General features: G+C 42.6%; 1 protein-coding gene across 1 annotated transcript in view; it reads right to left on the bottom strand.

The window, feature by feature from the left end:
* Positions 1-19,971, bottom strand: part of TRABD2B (TraB domain containing 2B) — a 265,831-nt gene that overhangs the window by 105,128 nt on the left and 140,732 nt on the right. Inside the window, exons 3-4 of the mRNA XM_030278808.4 lie at positions 18,864-19,010; positions 3,259-3,433 (exon numbers count right to left, since the gene is read on the bottom strand). Of these exons, the coding sequence (XP_030134668.4) occupies positions 3,259-3,433; positions 18,864-19,010 (322 nt within the window). The remainder of the gene's footprint in view (positions 1-3,258; positions 3,434-18,863; positions 19,011-19,971) is intronic.

Below are 19,971 nucleotides of genomic sequence, written 5' to 3'. Positions count from 1 at the left end.
TTTCCAGAAGAAAACAGAGTTTTCCATGAATGCCCATTTTTTTTTACCAAAAAAACAGACACCTGCATCCTCCAGCTCAGTGGCACCAGGCTCCTGTACCACCAGACTGCCAGGATATCATCATCTTGTTTTTAATTTGAAGCCATTCACTGGATTTGAGTTTTTTGTGGTTTTTTTGGTTCTATAGCCATGGAGTAGGATACACTTAGCCAAACCTGACTGCAATTTGCAAAGACACCTACGTGGTGCCTTCTACCTTAGTCAAGCTTATTCTACTAATTAATTATTAGATGGTACAGAAGAACCCATCCACAGCACTGGAATCCTGCAATAAGCTGAGGATGATGTCCCAAGAGAGCAGCAGTGCCTCAGTTGCCGCATGCAGCTGTGCAAAAGCCAGGTAAAACTTCACTACAGCAGCATCCACAAGGTGCAGCTCCCTGCAGGGAGGCCACCAGAGGAACAGGCAGGACTCTGCCTCGGGAGGGCTGTTTTCTGGGAGAGATCCTATTTCCCAGCCCCTTGGCTCCAGCTATACCTGGGAGTAACAGGATACCTCTGAGTCCACATGAATCATCCTGCAGGGCTTGGGGCTCCCTCCTAGAGCAGCCCTGGTCTGTAAAACTGCATTTCTTGAAGTGTTTCCAAGGTGCTTTTCCCATAACAGCCTTATTTTCTTACTTAGGAAAATACTTATTTTCCCAATTTTATTTGGCAGCAGAGTTTTATCTGATTCTTCCTTTCCCAGAAACTATGATGGAGATTATGAAATTTGGAAAACAATTCATAATACACATATATAATTTAATTACTATTCATTCATTAGTTCCAATATCTTCAGAATTGAGGGATTCATGCAGAGATCATGCTTGGCATAAAGGGCAATATCTTCTGAAGCACATTGTTCAGAATATGTTTTTTCAAATTTTTTCCCCTTCATCATGTCAGTCTCAGAGATGCAGAATCTTAAATGGCATTGCTCTGGGAGTAAATAAACTCCCACAGACTCTATCACACCTATCCTAAATGAAAGTGCATTCCTAACATTGTGCACTTCAGAATTCATGGGAATATGTGAAAGCCTCAACTTTCATCAAAAACATCCTTTATTTTTATAAAAGGCAAAACCAAACCCTCAAAATTTTATAAAACAATTTGAATTCATGACCCAAGCACATACCAAAGAAACCCAAAAAATAAAAGAACTAGATATAAGGATGCAAAATAAAAGACTTATCAGTGAAACCTACTCTTCAGATTCATGAATGCATGGGGGAAAAGAGGAAACAAAAATTCTTCAGGAAAAAAAAACCTGCATTTGAATCATAAGAGAAAATGAATTTGCTTGCATTTTAGTCGTATAAAAGTTTTGGCATTGAAAAATTAATATTCTTAGTGTTCACTGCATGAAGAAAAAAACACTCCAGAGAAGAAAGCATGAATTAATTGTACATGAATTAAAGCAGGGATAGCCTGCAGGGATGGCCCAGTTTGGTGAGAAAGGCCAAAAGGATGCTGGAACAAAGAACCCAAAACAAAAAGCTCCCACATCCCAGTTTTCAATAAAGCTGGCTGCGTGTGTCTGTTCTGTCCTGCCACGCTCAATGCTGGGGAAACAAAACAACCCAGCAACAAAGGCAGTTTTCAACATCACCAGAAATGGGCCTAAAAGACAAAATAAGACTTGCTCTTTATGAGCCAACCTTCCCAAAGGATGCTCCCTGGCAGTTTCAGGTAGGTGCCCTCTGATGGGGACAGGGAAAGAAAGCTCAAACCTCCCATAAGTTAGAAGTGCCTTTTTAAAGAATGCAACATGGAATTAGCATCCATTGGCTTAATTTCACCTCTGTTATTAGCACAAAGGAACAGCTGCAGTGGGATGGATCCATGACCTGCCCAGTCCATGGTCTGTGGATTAGGTGTAAAGCACAACAAGTAGGCAGCGATGCTCAGTTTATCCTCTCAGCTCCATTTATGTACTGGTTAAGGGATTTCCAAAACTGGAAACTGTTATCTAAGCCATCATGTTCAATAATCTCTGATAAACCTCACTCCTTGGGTTAGACAGGCTGGTTTTTATGAATGCCTGTCCAATTATGAGCCATCATGATATATTTTCCTACTGTAAAAACAGTTAAGCAAAACTTCTTGGCCAGAAATATCAGCCAAGCCTGAGATTAAATAAGCTTGGGAAAATTCAGTCCGGATACACTCAAAAAATAAATACATCAAAATGCACGTGTCTCTGCTAAAGCTCACAGTCTTTAATCAAAATTCCCACTGAAGTGAGTAGCGAAAGGTGAGTTGTTGCCAAAGTTCACAGCAAGAGCCATGGGATGAGAAGCAAAGTTCTGTCAAAGATGAGAGATTGCCAAGGAGAGGGAGCAGAAGGAGCAGATCTGTTCTCGACAAAGCCATCTCAGCCTGCCTTGAAGTCGAGGGAGCTCAAGAGACTTTAACCTGGTGCTCAGGATTCTGCTGAGCAGGGGCCTGACTGGTTATTATTTATACTCTTATCACACAGAAATGCGAATTCCATTGGTCAAGGGAAATGAAATAAAAAAGGAGATAGAGGACAGTAGCGTGCACTGTCGCAGGCTCACAGAAGCAGTGCAGACATCTTTGTTCTGCAGACTTCAAGGAGAGCATTTAAACAGGAAGAGGAATACTCTGGCTTTTTACTTAATGCTTTAAAATGCTGGTATTTAGCTACACAGACAACTCATGCACTTGTGCAAAGCACCAAACCAGCCAGTCTGTACAGACACACCACCAAAGCAGCTCAGTCACCCACAGAGAAGGTTTGAGTGCAGCAAGCCCAGAAGGTTTGAAGTCCTGGGCCAGCTTCTGAAGCCACACACACGTGTGCCTGTGCCACCAGAGGGTCTGTGTTGTGCCATTCACTGCCATCAGCACCTGGGCTTACAAATTCAAAGGCAACTGAACCATCTTCTACACCTGTGGCCAAAATGCCCACACGTCTGGGAAGGAAACAAACACAACAGCATGAAAAGTGCACATAGCTTCACATTTCTACAGTAAAAGTAAGTGCAGCCTGTGTGCAGCCTGCCTGGACCTAGACCCACCTCCTACAACAACTCACTTCATTTCAGAAATGGGTGTGGACAAACAAAAGTCTTTCTGCTTCAAAAGAAAGCTTCTTAAGAAATCTTCCGCAGGCCCAAAGACGTGAAGCATTCCAAACACTTTATATCCAATCATTGTAACAAAGTAAAACAGAAAAAAATCATGTCATACCTGCTCCAAAGGCAAAGAAGAAGCTCTTGTCTCTGTTCTCCCTTAAAAGTGACATCACTCTTCTCCCCATCCTCTCATTCCTCTTGTAGATGAGCTCCTGTCTGAAGTAACTGTCTATTTCCTGAGCTGTCACCTGCTCGTGGGGTGGGAGTGTTGTGTTGATGAAATTTGGCACCTGAAACAGAGAGAGAGGCCATAGTCCAGGTGGCATTGGTTAAGGAACCCACAAAACACTGCAAGTTTTAATCCAGCCTTCTTTAAGCCACTTGAGCACCACTATTACACAAAAAACCACTAAACCCACTAGAGGATCAGAGGTTTTAGTTAGGGAGGTTGTTAGGAACTCTCAAAAAAAAAATAAATTCCCAGTTATCCCCATTAAAGTGAAACTTGTATTTTACTAAAGGAAACTTCAGTAATTTTTATTTTTCTCTGTCCCTTTGTGAAAATGTAGTTTCAGATGTTACGTTCGGGTGAGTTACTTGGACTGTGATCTGTTCTCAGCTGAGGTCGCCATGAACTAAGTAAGGACTGTAAGATTTGGCTTGTGTATGTGGCTTTTTAAGAACCTAACAGTTTAAAAAGAGGAAAGGGTAGGAAATGCAGACACAGGAAGATGCACACAGGGTAAACCCCCTTATTTTTACCTGCTATTAGGTCTTACCAGAGATGACCATGCATTGCAGCACATAAATCCCTGGAATATTCCTGATGTATCCGAGGAAGGGACTTCCACAAGAACTGCTCTTTCAGTCCCTGCTTTTGTGAGATGTTCACAGGCACAGCAGAAAGGCTGAAAGCCCAAGGACTTGGGTCAGGGCAGCAGACCCAGGAATGAGCCAAGCTCCAATAGACAGATAAGCCAAAAGTCTCTGATCATTAGGACAACACCTTGTTTTGAAACAGTGAAAGTCCCAGGTCTACCACAAGGGTTTGGGAACCCACATGCCCTGCAGGGAGAAGAGCTGTATGAGAACAGTGCTTGATGGCTGCCAACAGGACCCCCAAGCACATTCTGGTGATTTTCTGTCCCTCACCGCTGGAGAGCAGCTTAAACTGCAAACCCCAGGTTCAGATTTCTGAGTCCCTAGGTACATGTAAAGCTGCCAGGATTTCCAGTGTTAATCTGAGTCAGTGGTAATGACATTGCATGCACAGCCCATGAGGGGAACATCCCTCACTGTGCTGAAACACTTGGTGCAGTGACTCTGTTACTTGGGTTAATTTCATTTCTGGTTTTCTACTATACAAAATTCCTGTACTCATTTTCTAAAAATTGCCTTTACATTTTGTTTTTCAGCCCACCTCTTCCCATTCCACTTGGTCACATGGTTTTAGCACAACAATTTCCGTCTCTTTCCACTCTCTTTGCTTATAATGCTTCTCCAAAAGTTTTCAGCAAGTCTTAGGGAGAAAAACAGATTTCCATCTTCCCAGTGACTCTCCTTAAAGTTTTTTTATTGCAGCCCCATCTGCATCACTCCTAATATATGTGAGGGAGCAAGCAGCAGAGATTTCTCACCATGCATCATGCAGGATGAGTCTACACCTCACTCTGGATTCACACTAAAGGCTGCTCCCAGTTGAGTGAGACAGAAAAGGGGACCACATCTTCTGAACCAGGAGATCCCAAGGGGATGGAGATAATACTCCATGTGAGAGACCCTGCCCCAGCCTATTGGGTCTCACAGACCAGCTGGGCCTTTGATTTTCCAAATTGCTTCTCAAGCTGCTTTGCCAAATCACCATGCTCCTCACAGCATGTAATTCTTTAAGGTTTCAGTCACATTTCCCTGAGTCATTCCTTCCTCCAGGCTTTCCAGCACGGCTTGGCATCACCAGTGTAACCTGTGGACTCCTCAGAGCATGCATGTACTTTGCACCTTCTTCTTAGTTTAGCCCAGAGCCAGCACTCAACAAGCAATAAGTCCCATTAAGTCAGACCTATTGGAGACACCAGTTTCCTGTGAAAGCCCAAGGAAGATACCTCTGTGTCTGGCAAGAATATGTGTTTGTCTCAAAGGGATGGGGGAGCAGACTGATGGTGTCAAAGAGATAAAATGCTGCTGGCTACAGCAGCAAAGGACATAGTGCCTTCCATTCCTGGTGAAGAACAGGGAGAGATTTATACTGCAGGAATCAAGTCTGAGGAATGAGTAGCCATATTACAATTGCATTTTACACTCTGTAATGCAAAGTTGCAAATCAACTGGTCCTTGGAGGTATCACAAACCTTTGCATCTCCTCTACACTGGGGCTCTCAGGCAGGAGTCAGGGAAGCCTTTAGGCACTTAAGTGGAAGGTGACATTTTCTGGAAGCATCTAAAGGTTCAACATCCACATAAGAGAAATCTCTTCTTCCCTGCTTCTGGATGAAAGGAAGTGAAGGCTGGGACCTGGTTTTGAATCACTTGAGATGCTTTGGGGAAAGCAAGGTAAAGCCTTGCCTGTGAGCACAACACAAAGCAGGAGCAGCAATGCTGGGGGACCAAACATTGTGCATCCCACTGGTGATGGAGGTCTAGACAGCCAAAAAACAGATGTTGTACAAGATTTTTGCCAAGAAGGCAAGCACCTTTCACCTCCTTGTTCAACTCCATTACTTGCAATCCTACATCCATAGTTAACCTATAGTTTGCTCCTTCTCTTTATCCTAAAACACAGTACACAAAACAGAGCCATTTACTTGCCTTCCCCCCCCCCCCCCACTTCCCTATTTTTCCCCCTTCCCTTTTTTTCCTTCTCTTCTGTGGGAAAAAGTTTGCCAATGGCAGAGGGATAAACTTAAAACCAGGAACTGGATTTTGTCAATCTTTCTTTTGCTTGCCCAAGGAACAAGACAAAGGAAGGTATCACCTGGAGAGGCACAGCATCAGGTACAGGTCCTGCTGCACTGTGTGCATTCCTGCATTTCTAACGCCTGGCAAAAATAAAATCTGCAGGTGTGTTTTGGTGTGTGTGTGGCAGGGGACAGAAGATAAATGACTGCAGTAAGTATGCCCCTACACAGTAGTGCAACCACACTCTGAGCTGTGACACTTGCCCCATTAATCACCTCCGCTCCTCCCTGTATGCAGGTCCTTTCCACAGTCAGTGACACACACCATGCCTGGCTTCAGGGAGACAGCTGCTCCTGTTGATTTAAGAAACCCTCAAACCAGACAGGGATCAGGAAGTCAAGAAACAGTCACACGCAATTAGGAAATTCTTAACTGGAGCCAGAATTTAAGTTTGGGGTTTTTTTTGGAATAGAGAAGACCTGTTATTTTAGAAGGACGGGCTAAATATGCACCAAAAGGATGCACCTTCCTCCTTCTGCTTTTATTTTGTTTTCATTCTGTAAAAAAATTAACATTTTAATGATATGAATCTGTTGTTTTTGACCTAAGAGTGAATGGATGAGACTTTTGCTGTGACCCTGGGTGAGGGACTAATCTAATAATACCTGAATATTGCTACCAGTATTTAAATGTACAATGGAGTAGATTATGTGTCTGTTGAAAAATCCAAACTGCTAATTTTGCCATTCACCTATGAGTGTAAAACAGCTGGATCACCTGGGGTGTGCTCACTTCTAGTGGATACACATGACAAGAGATAAATAGAGTCTTTACATCCAGTCTCTGCAAGGTGTGCAGTTTTCTGAGAACCCAACCAACTCATATTTATATATAATTCTAGTGGAAACTCAATAATGTGTCTCACTGAGGTGTTCAAAAGAAAGAATATTTTGTTTTTTTAATAAGGTAGCATTCCTGCTTTTTTTTATTCCCATTTCCTTTAGGTTACAGCTTTCCTACAGACAGTACAGACGGACCACAAACTCGGTCATTAGGTACACCCTGCATTGCTCAGTTAAACTTTCAAGGTTAAAAAAAGGGACTATCAGAAAATAAAAAAGAAATCCCAGCCTTGCAAAAATTTCTTCCCCTTCCCTCTGTCTGTGTAGTTTTACTTGAGTCAGTATCCCTGATGGAATATATGTGTGGATAAAGCTCTGTACACACGTCTGAGCTCACAGTGCTGTGGGATGCGGGCCATAATTCTTCACCTTTGAAGTCAGTGGGAGCTTTAGGGAGAAGAAAGAGGAAGGATTGTGGAGTGGTTATGACAGTACCCTGAAAAAATTGTTCTGCTCCCATGGGTGATACAAATCTCTTACATGATCACAAGCATGTCATTCGGGTTTAAACCTTCAAAGGAAACTCAGCACTTAACCTCCACTAAGTGTCTTTGAAGCATTTGGCTTTATTCCTCCTGTGTCTCAAAAGTCCATCTGTAAAACGGGGACAGCAAGACTTTCTACCTTGATGTTACATACAAGGCACTGGCTCAGTCTGGCTCTGGAGGGACCCAAAGGAAGATCCAAATTCCAACACTATGCTCAGCAGTAACCTCTCTTCCCATAAATTTCCACAGAGGCTTGGATTCTGCTGCAGTCATTAGCATAAGAGCTAACAAGATACTTTAGCTCAGAAAAATGCATCAACCATAACTCAAGACCAATGCTATGCTTTCAGCTTTGTCTGTAGAGACAGAAAAGACAAAAAAAAAAAAAAAAAAAAGAGAGAAAAGCAAAATATATTGGTGCAGAGTCTTTTATCACATTTGGGGCTTACTGCCAAAGTTCAGCTGAAAATTCACGGACACGGGACTACATTAAAAGTCTATTTTTAAAATTTACTATTCTTTAATATTTGGACAAATATTCTGGGCAGAGGCACAATGCCAAAGTTCTGAACATATGCACCATCATCTTTGATTACATTTTTTTTCCTACTTTGGATTTATTTGCTACAGTGGAACTGCTCTAGACTCAGTCCAGTATCAAACCACTATCATATGTGGAATAATAGTGTTATCATTTCTACTTCTATGCATTACATTTCCCAATCCTCTGATAAACTTGTTTAGCCTCGTTCTGTTCCAGTGATGAGAGTGTATTTCTGGAATGTGCATTCAAATGGTAATATTATGTCAATCAAAAAACAATATTACCAACACTGGAATAAAGAGTTGTGTGCCTTTCCTCACCTGCTTGTGGGCAGAGGTGATCTTCAACCATAATTCTACTTGCAGATGGAGAAGAGGAAGCTGAGATAGGGAAATGGGAAGCCAGCTCCTACCATGAAACACACAGTGATCCTAAAATCTCTTCAGCAATTATCTTCCTGTATCTTGGTCAATCCTCTAGGCTTTTGAGGTTCCTCTCTCCCACTGTCCTAATCAGCAGATGACTCAAGATTTCCAGCCTCATCTCCTGAGAAATATCCAAACTCCAGACTCCTGCATGTACAGCATCATCACTGACAGTTGCAGCGGCATCTCTTAATAAAACAAATGCCTTATTTCCTTATTTCTCCTTCTCTCCCCAGAGGGTTCACAGCTAAAGAGAGAAAACAGAAGGCAGCACACCCAGAGTCAAAGGGACAGCTATGGCAAGACAGGGAGCTGGCCATCAGCTTCCAGAGTTCCAGTCCAGCAGCTCAATACAAACCCCATCCATCCCTCCCTGACAAGAGAGCTCCACCTCCACACTCGTAATCCTTATCTTCAGTTGTGAGCAGGGAGTTGTTCCCAGCTACATTATTTTTTTTTTAAACACGATAAAGATTGGGTTCTCTTTATTAGTCTTCTGGTTTATGAGCTTTATGTGGGCAGAGCCAGAAGACAAGTAAGGGATCCCGCTTTGAAGGATTTTCCCTGCACCATGCAGGTCAGGAACCTTTATACAGTTGACAGCATTACGAAAGATAAGGATCTCATGAGCTGACAGGCAGCTTATGGGGGCTGCCAGGGAGCCAGAACAGCATCCCGACACCCACTGGCTCCTCCAGCAAACTGGATGGCCCTAAATTCACACCAGCCCTTCTTGGGTCACAGGCTGACATCTGAGATCTAGTTATCATTCCTTTATGAAGGGAGGACACCCTCCTGTTAACCAGCCTTGACAAGGCATTGTGGCTTTTACTGCAGGGCTGCAAAATATACTGCTCTGGACTTGAAGACACCTGTTTTCCTCTGATTTATGGACCCTTCTGGCATCTGGGAGAGCAATATCCTCTTACTGCAGCCTCTGATAGGAAGGACTGAAATAGTGCAAAGTGAATGGGCTGTGAGAACGAGTATCTCCACAAGAAAGACATAGCTGCCATAAAAGCAAAAGATGCTGCCAACTCAAATGGTTTTCCTCCAGCACTCCCAACCTTCTTTCATGAGGGAGACCAGCAATGGCCAAAGAGGGAGTGTCAAGTTAAACTGATTTAATCCAAAGCCCAAAGTTGGCAGCTGCCAAGAAGATAAGCTTCCAGCTTGTTATGGAAAAGGGAAACCAGGAAGGAGCAGTCTCCAGTTTGAGAATGTGATTAACCCATTATGGCTTTCTCCTAAGCACTAAAATTTAAAGTAATATATTAGAAGTCTGAGTGGACTGTAAAAGGAGTATTTCATGTTTGAAATAAAGTTCAATTCCATCTTTTCTTTCCCTTTTCCAGAGTTGGAGGGGGGGGAAAGGCAAAAATACTTTTTACTTGAAGGGAAGTGAAGAACACAAGCAAGAACATTTCTTGGGACCAACTCTGGGGAACCACTTCTGGCCATGAGCTAATCCCTGCCCACCTCCCATCAGTGCTCATGGTCCATAGATGTTGCAGTTACATCACATTTTGGGTTAGTGAGATTTCTGTAACTGGCCTCTCTGATTTAAAGCTAGTGGGATACCTCACAGCATGCCATGGCAGCTTGATGTGAAAATAGAGGTGTTTGAGTTCCAAACTAGCTACCTCAGATCTAGGTGCCACTGGAGCATCTAAACTTATAAATGCAGGAAAATTACAAATAGCAGAAGATGTGGAGGGGAACAGCAGGCTGAATGCCAGTGAAGTCTCTATGGACAGTGAAGGATACTTTTAAAAACCAGCTCTGCAGGTGACACAAAAGCTGCAGGAGTCATTGCTAGCCTGAGTGTAAAGCTGCCTGCAGGCAGGGTGGGCTGCAGCCCTGGGACACCCCTGTATCTGCAGCTTCAGCCCTCGCTGCACCTGCATGGACACCCTCCCTGGGAGCACCAAACCCATCCTGCCAGGGCTTTTCTTCCACGTGGCACCTGGCCAAACAACAGCTGTGTGTCCTGACTAGTTCTGCCTCCCCTGTCCATTCGGGCCAAAAGAAACAAAAAAAAAAAAAAAAAAAAAAAGGAAAGGCCACAAGGATGGGCTGTGCATCTCACACACTCACAGCTTGGGGGGTGATATTTCTATCCCTGTTAAAAAAGACTTTCAACAAATCCCTGAGAAGTCATGACCTCCATGTATGTTTTCTATTTGTTTTTCCACACCAGTTAAATAGCTGCTTTCCAAGCACCTGGGACAAAAAAAAGGAAAAGAAGAAGCAAGAAACATCAACCCCTCCTCCAAGGCCTCCCTCCCCACCCCAACCTCATCCCTGCTCCCCCTTGGTTGCGATGCCAAAATATGCAGCCGGCCTCTCTATCTGAATGAATGTTTTGATTAAAGAAGTCTTAACAAAACAGAGTCAGAACAATGATCCCGGCCCCCTTTCTGCAATCTTCACCCAACTATGTGGAGGATATTTAGGACCAGATTACAGGGACCTGCTCATTAATTGACTAAGGATGACAAGCCTGCAGTGTATGCAAATAAAGGCTTGGGGGTTTTGGAGGGGAGGGTAAATCTTAACAACCTAATGATACTCCTGCCACACTTAAAACCCTTTTAACGTTGGGATTTTTTGAGGCCAGCTTTCATGAGCTCGCAAACATATGGAAAAGTTCAAGTTCTTCTATTTCCCTTCCAAATGCTTTCTTTTCTTTGACAAAGAATTTTTTTTTCTGTTCAGATACTAAAACCATCACCTATTATATTGCTGTGACACCCAAGGAAAGACACTGATCAAAGGGCAAAGCAGGGCAATAAAGTGAAAAAAATGGGGCCAGAAGGTTTGGGTTTGGGGTTGCTTTATTAAAGAACTGCAATTCTTTTTCCAAAAGTATTTTTCATTTTGTCTTCTTTTACACAGTGGGAAAACAGTTGGTTAGTAGAGGGTACAAACTCAGGTTTGGTTGTCTTGGATATGTAGTGTTCAGGGCTCTTCAACGAGTTTCTTTCCATCCCTGTTTAGTGAGATTCTAGGAAAAGCTCTAACGTGTATGTGAAATTTGTAATATTATTTTAACCTGAGGCAAGTCTGATCCAAAATATATGATTTGCACAATATCACATAACTTGGCAAGGAGCAGAAATCTGGTTCATAACACCACAGCAGCTGGGCTGGACATGGGACCTGTGGAGCTTACCCTCAATGGAATGCACTGCAGAGGTGGCTCTGCCTTTCTGTTTGGTCCTCGAGAAAGTCCAGGCTTCTCCCAGTCCAACCAGATTTCTAGTTATGCTGGCATCTGAAACAAACTGGATTATAGCTTTTGAACTGATTTTCACTTTCTTTATGATGGGCCTACTTGAGTGGTCTAGTACCAGACGAAAAAATGGAGAACATCTCCAAGAAAGCCTTTAGAAGTGGAACAAGGACCAGAGAAGAGAAAAATAAGGAATAATTCAGATTAAGTTACCTCTGAAAAGGATTTCTTTGCATCCAAGCTGTTAGAACTCTACAGACCTTTGGGTTTAGAAGATCTATGTCTGAAGTCATCATCAGAGAGCTCAACCAGTTTACACTGGAGATACCAAATCTATGGCATTCACCATTTGGTAATGCATACTAACAGTGTCAGGTGAGGAAATGTTATGTCCAGGGTACCCAAGAACACGCTCTTTTCAATAATGTCTAACACTGATCTTGCCAAGCCCTGCCAAATCAACCAAATTTCCCCCTTGTCCCACTTTTCTCCCCCTCACAGTCATAATGAGGAGCAAATATAACTTCTAGATAAAACATGAAGAAAGAAAAAGCACTTTGTACATTCAACCAGCAAGATACTATTTAAAATACTAATAAGTCTTTTTCATTTCTCTTTAACAAGTATTTCCAAAAAACACTTCATAAACCAGCTCTTTAAAATGAAGGGAAAGTAAATGCTTTACAGCAAACACACAGTACTGCACAGAAAGCAGCACCTTCAACTCCAAGTATTTTTTACCAATCACTCTTTCATACTCATTTATAGTCTATTCCTGTTCTAATAAATACGGATAGTCAACAAGCCCTAAATGTTTTAATGTAGATCAGCCCTTTTCTGTAGGTGAATATGTTATTTTTCTAATAACGTAGCTGTCTGAAAGAAAAATCTTAGCTTTTTAATGTCTTGTTTCAATTTCTCCATGACTCTTTCTTCTCTCACATTGCTTTCTTCATGGAAAGAGGAGGGAAAGAACTTCCAAGGTAAAACAACTCCAAATGCAAAGATGTCATGAAAATTTTCAACCAAGAACAACCTATTTTCAAAACCTGTAGCATGAAAATTACCTGGGCATGTTCCAGATTCTTAATAAAAAAACAATCTCTGCAATGTTTTCCCCAGCACTGTCATCAACAAGTACACTTCACTCTCAATCTGGATCTGCAACCAATTTTCTGAAACACATAAGCCAAAATACAATATTGCTCCAATCTGGAATCCTGTTCTGACATAATATGAAAATTAGACTCCGAAAATTTTGGCTACACTCCCGTTTTTTCGTTCACTTCCAAATGCTCCCAGTGTACCAAAACACGGAGCTGTAACTCAGGTGCGAGTGGAGAGAAATTATGATCCCACCACAGCAGAGCAAGAGCGTTTCTGAGCTATGGGAAGGCAGCTCCTCTGCAGGAGCCTCTCCAGAGAGCAGCAGGTGGAGACAGGCTCTGCTGGCTGTGGGCACAGCAGCACTGAGCACTCGTGCCACCTGGCATCAGGACTGCCATCAGCGTCCTCCTGACAAACACTCCCAAAGTGTGACTGACCCTCTGCCTCCACCCGCAATGGGAAACTCGTGGGATGGCTCCCTGGTGCTGGAGACAGCCTTGCACTGGCTTTTCTGGAAAGCCCACAGTCATTTCCCCTGGAGGAACGAGAGGCTGTGCCAGTTTGCCTGCACTTTGTTACGGCTGAGAACGATAAGATGCTTCCAGAGCATTGTGTTACAATATCTGTGCCTTCGGTTCATGGATTTATCTTCCTCTGCCCTAGATAAAACTCCATTCCTTGGACAAATTAGGTCTGCTTGTCATTCAACACTCTACCTAATGGTCTCAGCTGTGTGTTTCTGCAGTTTCTGAAGCTGGAGCATTCCACAAATAGTTCTCATTGATTTGAGAAGCGAGCCAGAAATCCAGTTGTATTTTATCCAAAATGACAATGGGATAAGTTAATGATGTAATTAGAATTATCAGGACCCTTAAATTTTAAAGGACGGGTTTCAGCGAAGAACGATAACATTTTTAAAGGGGTATGTAACAACCTGGTGATTTATAAACAGCAAGTGCCTTGTGAAGTGAGGCACTAAACGTTTTCTTCTTTAGTTTAGGGAGGCTGATACTGACATGGGCTTAGTCTATGAATCTCTAATGTCATGTTATCAAGATCATAATATGCTTTTCAGAAGGCAACACTCACTATCTAAATCCACCCATGGCATTTCAAACTGAAGAGACAACTTGAGATATGGATGGCATCATTAGAGTAAGGTATCCAAAAAGCTTGGCTGTTTCTGATGGACACAGCTTGAAGGAGGAGGCACAGCACCTGAAAGGGGTTCAGAGCTCTCTGTAAGCTGTGGTGACCACCAAACAACTTCACTGCACAGCTTCTTTAACCATGTAGGATGAAGCCAAGGCCTTACACCTGCTGTCAACGAGAAGATCTTTATGCTGAGCTGAGCACAAGGCCTGTAAAATGGGTTAGTCACTCACTTGATTTATTCACTTTGATAGCCAGTGATGGCTCAGCCTGCTGGATGAATACAAAGCCTGCTGAAGGCATGGAAATATCCCCCATTACTTCAGTGGGCTCTCAATACAATCTAACACACAAACCATACAGGCTTCCTGGATGAAAGATGCTTTGGAAGTGTCAGGTATCTCCGTGCTGTTTACCCTATATGGGACATGCAGATAATGAAATTTGGTAGTTGGGCCAATAGAAATTGTCCCCTATATGGGACATGCAGATAATAAGTATGATATCTGGTAGTTGGGCCAATAGAAATTGTCTACAAAGTGATCAGCAAAGCTGCAGGTCTCTGAATTGCCAGATCAGCAATGAGAGAGGAAAAACCATCTTCTCCTGAGACAGGAGCCTCTCCTCAGGTCAGCAGAATGTCAGGGGACAGAAGATGAGAGACAACAGCTGGAGACCACAGCCACAATTTTTGGGAAGGGAAGAAGGACAAAAATCTAAGCGTTGGATTTTCAATTTTCCTCTTAATAAAGAGTACATAGGGGTACAAGGAAACGTAAAATTCAATGCTGGCAAAGATGAATTTGCTTTATAGAACTGTCCTCAAAAACTGAATAGCTCAAAACCGACCACAGGAAGTAACTGGTGCAAAAAACCCGACACAATAAACAATAAATTGTTCTGCACCCTACTTTTTCTTTGTGGAGTCTTTGGGTCACTAGGCAATTTCTTAACTGGTAAAGCTAGAAAAGCTTCAGCTAAAAGCTTAGCTCAGGTAAAAAAAGTATCATCTGGAGACAGATAATTTTCTAATTTTGAACTAATTTTTTGCATTTTAATACTTCTGAACACACTGACCTCAATTCCCTAGCAAGAGCTTCAGACAGAATACAGAAGTCAAAACTACTGATCTAATCCAATCCAATCCAATCCAATCCAATCCAATCCAATCCAATCCAATCCAATCCAATCCAATCCAATCCAATCCATTTTTCCTTTTAGAGAACATTTATAAAAGCAGAGAAAGAAACTGACTTCTTCGAGGGGAAAAATAGTCTGGAGAAAGAGCAGAAAATACACTCATCCTATCTTTAGCTTAGAATACTTTCTCTTCAGGATCATTTTGACTCTCTGCCCAGGAGCCTCAACATAAGCCTCTTGATCGCAAAAGTCACAAGAGAATAAAGTGTTTGAAGAAGGTTATTGAAAATAGAGGAGTTTCCTCCAGCACTTTTGGGTCATAGTCTTACTTACTAAATTCTCCCCCATAAAATTTTACTAAGTTTAAATAAGGGTTTTCACATTTGATAAAAATGCTGCTTGCAAACAAAGTTTAAAAAATGTAGAGGGAGAGGAATGATGAATGTAGTATAACCACAGGAAAGCAGAGGTGTTTCCTCTTTCACTGTTCTTAATTAAAATAAAATTTAAAAAAACCACTGAAACTGAGAAGCATTTGTTTATTCCTCCACTCTCATCAGGGCTGATGGCTCTGGGAAAGGAAAGACTCAGGGACATGGGGCCCTGCTCACACCCCTCCCTTCTGGGCACCCTTGCTAAGCTGCACTTCCCAAGCCCAAGATTAGCAGCATATCCCTGGGGTGGTCCTTTCCCCACCCATGGGTGAAAAAGGAGCTGTCTTCTGACCTAAAACCTGCTTTGGACTAGGAAGTACCTTTCCCTGCACCTTTCCTCCCAGCATCATCCTGTCTGTGCACCCTCTTGGCACAGTCTCGGCCCCAGAAGGACTCTGCCCTCTCCTCCCAAAGCTGCAGGACCCAGGAATGTGCAGGAAACCTCACACTTCCCAAAATCTCCTGGGGAGGCTGAAGAGCTAAAGGAACTTATCTGTAACATGTTAGGTCAACAATGCTGGTATTTCCTCTTTTCTGCTCCAAGATGATTTTTGCACTAGAGCCACCTCAGCATCTTGCAGACAGCTACTGAAGCTGCTTCATCACTGAAGAGTCATGCTGGAGGCATTTAGGAAGTTACTGCACCCACATAAATACTCTCCCTCTCCCTGCCAGTGTCCCTGCAGCGACCTTGTCACCTCCTTCCCAGTCCATTACAGCCACCTCAAACATCAGCTCTGAACTGAGCCAATGATGGACAGTTTACCTTTATTCTGCAGCTCCTGATAACCTTCAAGGGACAAGCAGGCATGAATAACCTTAAACAGCATCCCAAATTAGTCCTCAAAGAGTGAGTCACATCCTTTTGCAGTTCTCCTGAGTTGCCCCAGATGGAGCTGAATTCCCTGGACTCCAGCATTCACGTAGATGTTGATTCTTACAACCCCATTCCTGATCTTCCGTTCCATTCTATGGGGTATTACAAGGTTGTGGTAACAGTACCAGCTTCAACTCTTATCAGAACCTCTAAAGAGCTGGGCCAGCAGCTGGGTATCATGAAAGAAGGGACACACTCTCTGTGGCATTCTTGTCCCAAGACTGGCATGGGTACATGCCCTGAACTGCAACAGACTCAGCACATGATAAATCCCTGTGCCCACATTTAATGTCTCCAGAGAGAGATCCCACGGGGGATCTTTCATGTGTAATATCTGAGTCACGCTAATCTAATTTGGTAACCAAATGGCAAAAACTCTCCATGACAGACAGAGTCTTTCATCCTTGCAAAAAACCACAGAGAACAAACTTTGGAATGACCCCAACTGGCAAAACCTGATTTGAATAGGGAGTTTATTTTATGTTTTAATTTTCTATTTTGTTCTGCTTGCAGTTAAAATAAATGGTATAGAGCTGTTTTATAAAAACACTACCAAACAAAAAAACTCTTTACCCAACAGTACTGCACAATATTTAGAGTTCTGCAGGGACCAGTATACGTAGAGGGATTTTAATTTTCCATGGCCTGTAAGCGTTATAATCTCCATCAACTGCGTGCACTCTGGGACCATGACTAACACCAGGGCTTGAGCTCGGACTGGTTGCTGCTTCTTTCTTCTGTCTTTAACACTGTTTTGAAACTCACACTTAATCCAGTAATTTTCAGGAATAAAGAAGTTTTTACAGCAAAAGGTTCCTCTCAAGTCTAACCCACAGGTCTGTTACAATAAAACAGAGGTGTCTCTGAGTCCATGCAACTGCTATGAAAGACAACAACATCTTAGGGATAAAGGCTTTACTTATTAGGAGAAATCACACTGGTGGAGATTAAAAGGTGACCAAGGACATTCAGACACCAGCACTGTCTTCATGGGTTTGACTACTAGCAATTCTTTCATAGCATCCATGGCAAATATTCCACGACATCTTGCTTGTGTGTGTTGTGCCTCAACATTTCAGGAATAGTTACAACCACTGACTTCTCCAGGACCCTTGAAAGTCATGAGCTCTCTACCTTTTCCAACTCATATTCCCCATCTTTAAAGACATATTCTTACCCAAGTTGCTTTCTCCCCTTACTTTTCAGTGCAAAGCTGACCAGAATGAACAGCTCTGGCAGCTTTGGTATGACACACTCTTGTTTCAGTGCTGCCACGTTAACCACCCTGGTATGTCCTGCTCAGTCACACTAAAAAAATGCTTCATCTTCTAAGACTGAGTTAACGGGGACACCAAAGGGGTTTTATCCCACGTTGGGGCCCCACTTGCTTGCCCAGCTATTCTGCTGAGAAACAAGTGACCCACAGAGCCTCTGTCCCAATCCACAGACTGAGCTTACCCCATCTCAGCTCTCTCTGGAAGTCACACAGCTCTCCTTGATTTGCATTTACTCATGGTAGATTGCTATCATGATTTAATCCTTTCACTGGCAAGGCACATACAATGTGTGGCTGTCAAATTTGCACAGGTTTGCCCCAAGTGAGTCACTGCACCTGAAACTGGAATCTGGGAATACTGATCCCAAAAAAAAGGAGATGTTGGAGATGACATCCAAAGACCAAGTTTTCACAGCATTAACTGGAAAGGAGAAAGAGGAATCTCAGTTTGCCATGAAGCATCAAACTGGTCTGGAAAACAGATTTCTGCTCCCTTGAGAGTTTTTAATAGCTTTGGATAACTAAGATAAACAGAGACTGAAGGGCTGTCTGAGACACACACAGAATTACTGAATTATGACATGTTTGAGAGGTTATTTACTTTAAAATGTATTTACATAAAGTCCACTTCCTCTTCATATATATACTCAAACATTACAAAGATTCTCCCTCCACCCTTAATGAGGAGTCTACATTCAACAGCCCCAAACATGCAGAATTCATCTTTTTTCAAGAACATCCCTAGGAAAGCTTTCCAGGCAGTCCATTCCTTGCTCCTGGTAACAAGCAATAGGACAAGAGGAAACAGCCTCAAGTGGCACTAGGGGAGGTTTGGATTGGACATTAGGAAAAATTTATTCATCAAAAGGGCTGTCAAGCATTGGAACAGGCTGCTCAGGGAAGTGTTGGAGTCACCATCCCTGGAGGTATTTAAAAGATGTGTGGATGTGGTGCTTGGGCACACGGTTTAGCTGTGGACTTGGCAGTGCTGGCTTAGCAGTAAACTCGATGATCTTGGAGGTCTTTTTGAACCTAAACCATTCTATGGTTCCCCAGAGCCTGAGCAAAACCAGGGAAATTCCACTCTCTCACCAGGCAAATGAGGCACGTGTGGAAAGAAAGCACAGGGCATTAAAAGGAAGAGGGGAAAGAGGGATCAGAATATGAAGTGATGACTGGCATACTGCTATTAAAGCAGCTGATTTGTCCTCCATTCTCTGGCCCATCTGGAACAGTTCTGCTCACCTGAGAAGTGTCATGGTTGAATATCACAGCATTCAGGTCTCCACAGTTGTAGTGCTTGATGAGATCCTCAGTGGTGTAGGGGGCCTGCAGACTCCCTGCTCGAAGGCTTTCGTGTTGGAGCAGAGTTTGGTTCAGAGCAAACAGCACCTGCAGAAACAAAGGCAGGAAAAGAGAGAAAAAGTTAAAGACAGTAGGAATCAAAACAAGGACTACAGGAAAAAACTTTGAAAGACTTTCCTGCAGCTGAAGTCTATTCCCTTTATCCATTCTGGCCCACAGTAACAAGGGATGGTCTTCAGGCATTCCCAAATGGAAAAGCATTCAGGTGCAAGACCCTATAATATTCTCCACAGAGTATAACTTCATAACAGATACCTATTGCTCAGAGGTCACAGTCTCAGAACTCTTGAGCTCTCTGTGCTGGTTAATTTGCTTCATGACAGACACTGGAATGGAAACTCCCCTAAATGAGGGTGTCTAGGTGCCCCTGTCTAGTTTAAATCCAAAGCCCAAACTCACTTGACAGGTTTTTGAGAAAAAATCAAAATAATCTGAACTTCTGAAGTCAAAGGTGTATTGGAACTTTGTCCATGCTTGTAATAACAGAAAAATTAGGAAATTCATTATTAGTCTACCTCCTTTTGTCTTTCCTCCTTTACCCTACCATATGCAAAGTGAGAACAGAGACACAGATCTGTAACACTTTCCCAACAGACTGACCCAACAGTATCCTCATCCCAAACCTGAAAAACACCAAAAAAGCAGAAGCACAATAGCACAATTTATTGCGTACTTTTGGACAACAACAACAACAAAAAAAAAAAAAAAATCCTTAAATATTAGATATTTTTCCCTTGAATTACCAAACAAAGCCTAAAAAAACCCAAGCAAACAAACAAACAGCCCCCCACCACAAAAAAAAAAAACCCACCACAAAAAAAACCCCCATGCCTCCCCAACAAAAAACCAAATAAAACCAAATAAAAAAACGACCACTAAATTACATATGAATGACCAAAAATCTTTTTAGATTTGTGACAGACTGTGGGAGTAATATATACTTGGTGATTCAATAACCACCAAATCTGGGCTTTACATGTTCTGCTTT

This window comes from Taeniopygia guttata, chromosome 8 (genome assembly GCF_048771995.1).
Source record: "Taeniopygia guttata chromosome 8, bTaeGut7.mat, whole genome shotgun sequence".
In the NCBI taxonomy this organism is placed as follows: Eukaryota; Metazoa; Chordata; class Aves; order Passeriformes; family Estrildidae; genus Taeniopygia; species Taeniopygia guttata.
This window is presented reverse-complemented; position numbering and strand designations above follow the sequence as displayed.